At 30.6% G+C, this 7124-nt stretch overlaps 1 protein-coding gene across 2 annotated transcripts in view; it reads left to right on the top strand.

The window, feature by feature from the left end:
- The window catches only part of zgc:63972 (protein CutA homolog), an 8414-nt gene extending 5208 nt beyond the window's left edge, over positions 1 to 3206 (top strand). For both annotated transcript variants that reach the window (XM_024299862.2, XM_024299863.2), the window contains one exon: positions 1814 to 3206. In XM_024299862.2, the coding sequence (XP_024155630.1) occupies positions 1814 to 1916 (103 nt within the window). In that variant the 3' untranslated portion in view covers positions 1917 to 3206. The remainder of the gene's footprint in view (positions 1 to 1813) is intronic.
- The last annotated feature ends 3918 nt before the right edge of the window (positions 3207 to 7124 follow it).

Below are 7124 nucleotides of genomic sequence, written 5' to 3'. Positions count from 1 at the left end.
ATCTCCTCTTTGACTATTACTCTGCATTTTCCCGTCTCCGCCCTGGAATTCTCCCCTAAAAGTCCCACAGTCTCGTCCTTCGGTTAGCTTGTGTTGTTCAACATCAGCCAAAACATTCGGATTGTTGTCGGATCTTCCATGGCTGCCGCACCTCAACCAGGATCACACCCACAAAAAATAAAAAAAATCACTCTTGTTATTTTAATTGAGACTTAAAAAAACGAAGACCAAATACAACATTTTTTATTTTGTGTGGATTGATTAAAAATGTGGACTTTTTATCTTTTAAACTGTCTTTTTCAAGCGTCTGGCTTTGATTCTTAAAGTTAAATTACAGTCTTCCTTGTTGTGAAAAGTATTTTTTGTCAAATTTAAAAACAATTGTTTGTAAAAAAAATGTTTTAAATAGTTACAAAGAAAATTTGCATATTTTATTTGATTGTTTTTAGCCTCACGAGTAGTGCTGCCACAAACGATTATTTTAAAAGTCGACTTTTCACCGATTATTAATTTTTTTTGGTTAGTCGACTAATCAGATCATGCATAAACAAGGTGTAAAACAAACATCCTAAGCTTAAAACTTGAAGTGTATAGACTATATGTTAACCAAAAACAAAGAACATTAGGAGCAAATTAGTTTATTAAACCTTTAAAGAATCAAATGGCTTTTTTCCTTGATTAGTTTCTGGCATTAAAACAAGATTAAATCAAATGAGGGAACTTTTTTCACAAATGATAAAGTCTTGGTCTCATTGACTCACATATAAACAAAAGAGCATTTTGTATTCCACCTAACTACACTCTGACTCTACATTACTCAAAATTTAGCTAATAAGTTTGCTAATGTTAGCTTAGCTTAGCTATGATCCCTCTTTGTCTTTTATTTTTTTTCCTGCTTTCAAGCTCCGTTGGCGTGTTTTTGTAGTATCCGACGTATCCTAGAACTCCCTCTGACATCGTACTGATTATTATCACTTCTGCACATTTGTGTCAAAGAATATAGCAGATAGAAAGTGTGCACAGTAATTTTGAGATTAAATAAAAAAAAGACTAATCGACTCTTAAACTAGACGTCGACTATTAAAATAGTCGACTAATCGTGGCAGCTCTAACAATCCTGGTTGTATGTTCTTGTTCCATTTCAAAATTTGAAGGATTCCTATCCTAATCTTAACCCCATTCAGACTCTTTTTTTATGTATTTATTTTTAGATAAATTCATTTGATACCTGCCTGTTTAAAACATGGATACTGAGCTGTTTTTGGAGAAAAATTCAGCAAAAATAAACCGCAAACAAACAAAAAAACAAAAAAAAATGAATTGTATCTTCATGAAAAATAATATAAGTTTAGCTGTTTTAGTGTACGTCTTTAATTTATGAGCTAATTGGGATTTAAATACTGTTTTTTATACCTTTATTTAACCAGATAAGGACCCATTGAGATCAAGATCACTTTTTATGAGGGCCAAAATATCAATAGCATGACTTAAAAAAACAGTTTAAGGATTAGAAAGAAAAATAAAAAGGATAATTCAAGTAAAATTATGAATGAAAACAGAAATCAGACTTTAAACTTTCGTTTTAGAGTAGAATAGGTGAGAAACAGAGGAGTAAAAAATAAAAACTGTTCAAAGAATCCATTTTGTTGGGTTTTTTTGATGTGGAGTGGATATTCATTCATTTAATTAAACAATAACGTTTGCTTCATTAGTTAAACATCTGTTCTGAACACTATTTCTTTCGCCGTCACCATTGTGTCCTCAAACGAGTTTGGGTGGAGTTGTGTGATGAGTCGTGTGACCCGTTTTCAAGGTCCGTCCATCCCTACGGGACTCCAGAAATCCTCAGCTTCCCAGTGGAGGACGGCAGTCTGGCTTACCTGAAGTGGATGGATGAAGCCGTTCCGGACGATTGAGCCACACTTAGAACCAAAAACCCGCGCCTCCACAAGGACGCTGAGCCACGAGGACGCCCCGAAATAGAGAAACTGTCGACTCCAAGGCCGGCCGGCCGGTCGGTACGAGGTGTGCTCATTTCTGAATCGCTCTGGTTTCATCGACAGAAACCGGCGATCCGAGTTATTCAGTGAATCACTTGAAGATAAAACTGTCAGGAAAAGTCTTATATTTAGACAAGTGAGATAATAGACTTTATGATTCCAATTCTACATGACTCACATTATAGAAATTCATCATTTAGACGTCTTATAACTAATCCCAGCAGAGGGAAGCTTTTGAATGAGCCAACTTGAAAGTCTTTAAATAGTTTTTATTATAAACTTTTGGTAGTGAAGTGCTCATTTAAAAGTATTATTTTTACCAAAAAAGAAGTTGCAGTTTTCTTAAGACGTTCCTTACAGAAGACAAAATATAAAATCTATATTTGAAGCCAAAATGAAAAAAAAAACTCAATTGCAAACATCAAATCTCTGACTAAATAATATGGTAAAAACTTTTATTTTTGTGGTAAAATATTATTTTAGGCTGATTTACTCCTGTGTTGTTCATATTAGAATAACAGAATTCAAAAATGTATTTTTGTCTGAGTTCAGGGATATTTTGGCTTCAAATTGAAGCAAAATGTTTATTTATAGAGGATGTTCAAAGTCCTCAGTCAAGGCCAAAGTCGACAGTTTTTCTTTTTGCTCACTGGGTTTGAAACAACATGTTTTATTGTAAGAAATACAAGTTTTAGGCACTTTTAGACATCAGTAGTGGTGCATTTTAAATTAATTTGTCTCTGAAATATTTGCAATTGTCCAGCTTTTTATTAGTGATGTTATACATCGCAGGTCAAGTTTAAACTGGCTCCGTTTGAGCTCCTCTGGCCAGATTGAACAAGTCAATTCTTCAACATTTATTTATTTTTTCTGGATCACTAAACCTTTAAAGCACATGTGTCAAGGCCCGGGGGGTAATTATATCCAGATTATTTTATATTTTAGTAATTATTTTGTAACATCGCAAATTTATCAGAATATATATTTTAACAAGAGCAAAATATTAAAAGTTATTTGAGGTTTAGGTTGATCTACTGTGTGTTTTGGATTTTGGCCCCCTGTGCGCTTGAGTCTGACGCTGTAGAGGATCACACGTTTCCACCATCTGTAGTGAAAGTACATATGTACACACAACAAATCTGTTACGCCTGCTTCCTTAAACAAGACACATTTGTATTTGAATAAATGTCATATTATATGTGCTAATTGGATTTCTTTTCTTTTTCCTTTTTTGCAAACAGTTTTTCACAACGTTAAGTCTCCATGAGATGAAGTTATTTTCTGCTACGATAGAGTATTAGAGCCATTTTATACCAAAAAATGTTTTTATCGGGACTTCAAAGTAGTAATTTTAAAAGAATAAAGTCTTAAGTTTTAAATTAGGAGAATAAAATCTTACATTTACAAAAATAAAATCATATATTTACAACTTTAAAAGTCATTGGCTAAATTTATAACTTTTTTTCTCATAAATGTATGTGTTTTAAAGTTATATATTTATTAATTAAAACGTCACAAATGTACCACTTTAAAACACGTACATTTCTGAGAAAAAAGTAAAAAAAAACACAACAAAAATATCTTTGAGGCCGTGCTCAAAGATGAAAGATGTGGAGCCTTTCATGAAGGTTTGTTTTCAGATACAATTAAAAAACAAAGAAATTGTGAACCTTTTTAACAATCAAAAATTAAAAAATTGTTGGCATAAGAACATTAAAAAATATGCCATAAACTTTAGACTGAAGCACCACACAGACTTGAAGGAGATCTCGTCTTTCGTGGAGGAAAAAATGACTGAAGGTGGACAGCTGCAGGAGATGGATGGTTTCATACATGACTAACGCAGAGATCCTGCAAGCCGAACATCCATGAATAAAAAATTAATAAACCGTAAATCAAACAAAAGAGCTTCTAAATATGTGCAACATTATCAATAAATATATAGATTACCTGTTCAGATCCAAGACACTTTGACCAAATTAAGTTGTAAAAGAAGTTCAACTTTAATCTTGTAATGTTACTTTTTTTGTAGTTGTAAACTCGTAAATTAATTACAAAAAAGTTGTACATTTACAAAATTGAAAGTTAGAAATTTGTTCGTTTTTTCTCGTAAATTCATTATTTCATTTTTCTAATGTTACTTTTTTGTGGACGTAAACGTGTAAAATAACGACAAAAAAGTTTAAAATTTACTAGCTTAAAAGTCATAAATTAATGATTTCTTTTTTCTTGTAAATGTGCAATTTTAATCTCATATTGTTACCTTTTTGTGGTTGTGAGCTTATTTTAAAATAAAAAAAGAAAGTCTTAAAGTTGCAATTTTTTTTCATAAATTTACTATTTTAATCTAGTATTATTATTTGTTTTACTGGTCCTGAATGTGTCCATTAAAATAACAGTTGTAAATTTCCAAAAACTAAAAGTAATACATTTACGAGTTTTTTTCTCATTAATTTACGATTTTAAGATCATATTTTTGTGATTTTAAATTAATTAAAAAAAATTGTAAATTTACGAAATTAAGTCATAAATTGATCTTTTTTTTTCTTGTAAATTCAATACTTTATTCTTGTAATGTTACTTTTTTGCAGTCGCAAACTCATAAATTAATAACAAGAAAGTTGTAAATTTACAAGATTGAAAGTCGTAAATGTATGAATTTTTTACTCATAAATATACTATTTACATCTCGTAATATTACTTTTTTTGTGGTTGTGAACTTGTAAATAAATGACAACAAAATTGGAGTCTTATAAAATTAGGTCATAAATTATATCAGTTTTTTTCTTGCAAATTTACTACTTTAATCTTGTAATGTTACTTTTTTTGTTGTCGTAAATTTCTGTAAATTAATGACAAAAAAGTGGCAAATTTGCAAGATTCTTATTTATAAATGTACAAGTTTTTCTGCTGTAAATTTACTGTTTGAATCTCAATATCACTTTTTTGAGGTTGTAAACTCGTAAAATAATGGCGAAGAAGTTGTAAATTTACAAAATTAAAAGTTGTAAATTTATGAGTTAATCTCATAATTTAGCTTTTTTTGTTTTGCTTTTTGGTGGCCCTGGTAATTAGCAAACTTAAAGATTGGAAAAAGTAAATTATTAAAAAAAAAAACTCTTCAACATATTATCTTCTCAATTCCCACACAAGTCCTGTTATTAAAATAAAAGACTTTGTTTGAGTACGTTGTATAAAAGTTCTTCAGACGCCTTTCTGTTCTCCTGGAAATAAAAACCCCCGATAAGCCGGGCTGTGCAGAAACAGTTTCTGACGTCAGACTCAACAAAAGATCTGCAGACGAGGTTCCAGTTTGCTGCTGCGTCTGCAGCTCTGCTGTAATCCTCCGGTCCGTCCGTCCGGTGTAGAGCTGTGACACAAACGGGGGAAACTTTTCTACCTAGATATTTTACCAAAATGTTGATGTTCATTTCATGTTTGGTTTTTGTGTGTATTGAGAGAAGTGTGTGCTGAGTAAATGAAGATGTAAAAGAGAAAACCTGGAATTATAACAGATCCTGCACTTCTAACAAATGTTCACTAGATGGTGCTACTGCGCTGTGCAATGATTCACTTTTACACTCATTCCCACTTCAAAGCTACAAAAAAAGTGTAATTTATCCATTTCTTCTCCTTATATGACCTTCTGATGATGTTTTAAATAAATCCACACACCTTTAACTTGTACTGAGTTGAATTTTTTTTTTTTTTTTCATTTTTTCTGTTTTTTGTTTGTTTAAAACGATTTTGTTCTTGCAGTTTATTTTTCCTGTGGAAAAAGTGGTTTACCTACATAATACCTCAAAGTAATTCACTCTCAAATTTTTGAAGTTTTAGTTAAAAAAACTCAATTATTTTGTATAAAAAGCAAAAACAGTACTGATCATTTAAAAAAATTAAACAATTGATAATAATCAAACTTTAAATAATCAAACTTTTCTGTTCGCTGTTCTCCCAGAAAGTGTATTTTTATTTTTTTTACAAATGGTTCTTAGATCATATTTATTTCTAAAAAAACACTATATATTTAATTTGCTTTACAGAAAAAGTAAACAGTAGAAACTGTAAAATCACAAGTTATAGCAACAACAAATGACAGACTGGCACACTCTGATCTGAAAAGAAAAGTTTTTGATCTGCTTTCAACGGAAACACTGCAGCATCGTGTTTTGTTCTTATTCCTTATTCTTGTTCTTATTCCTGACTTTCTCCGAGTCCAAGGAGGTTCATGTGGCGAGACAGGAAGTCCATGCAAAGACCAGACGACAGGACTGACGTGATCGTACTTTCTCAAAGACATTTCGGCAACAAAGAACTTTTATTTATTTTGTAGGAAAAGAGGCTACAAGTTTGTTCCTAAAGTTTGCAACTTTGATCAATACAAAGTTTAAAAAAAAACATCAATTCTGTAAAATTTGTTCAAACTCTTATCTCTATTAAAGCTTACTCACAAGAATTAAACAGCATACATTATAGCTTAAGACTCTGAAATAAATATGAATTGTTGCTAAGCTGAAATAGAACATTAAGAAATTCTTTATAGACAAATTTTTCATGTATGTTTAATTATATGAATGATTTAAATAAAAAAATGAAAATTCTTTACAGGCTCAATGATAAAAAATATTATTTTTATTATAAAGATAAAAAGATCTTAAGGTTGTTTTTATTTCAAAATAGGTACAAATATTTTTGCCTAATAAAAAGTTAGAGCTAAAAATTGATATCTCACTCTAAAGTTTCAAATAAGTGTATCCAGTGGAGAAGGGAACAGCGTTTTCTTTATTTAAAGACTGGAGTACAGTTTGTGAACAAATATTCTGTAACTCACATTCAAATTTAAAGGTTTTGTTCCTTAAAAAAATAAATAAATAATTGAGTCTATTGGTTCAAATAAAGTCTTGTTGAGTTTCCTGCACCCTAGTCTTACCTAAAGTCTAAAACAGATCTGTGCTGCAGAAGAACCTTCTCCATCTGGTGGATTCAGAGTTAACCTATTTTTGCAAGTTTTATCAAACTGCACATGAAAAAAAATGTTTTTTTAATTTAACAAGAATATTTTGAAAGAATAAAATATTCTAACATTTCTTTAGTACTTAGAAAATGTGTTAATAATAAAATCTT

Source organism: Oryzias melastigma, linkage group LG12 (genome assembly GCF_002922805.2).
Source record: "Oryzias melastigma strain HK-1 linkage group LG12, ASM292280v2, whole genome shotgun sequence".
In the NCBI taxonomy this organism is placed as follows: Eukaryota; Metazoa; Chordata; class Actinopteri; order Beloniformes; family Adrianichthyidae; genus Oryzias; species Oryzias melastigma.
Note: the sequence above shows the minus strand (reverse complement) of the source record. Positions and strands in the feature narration are given on the sequence as shown.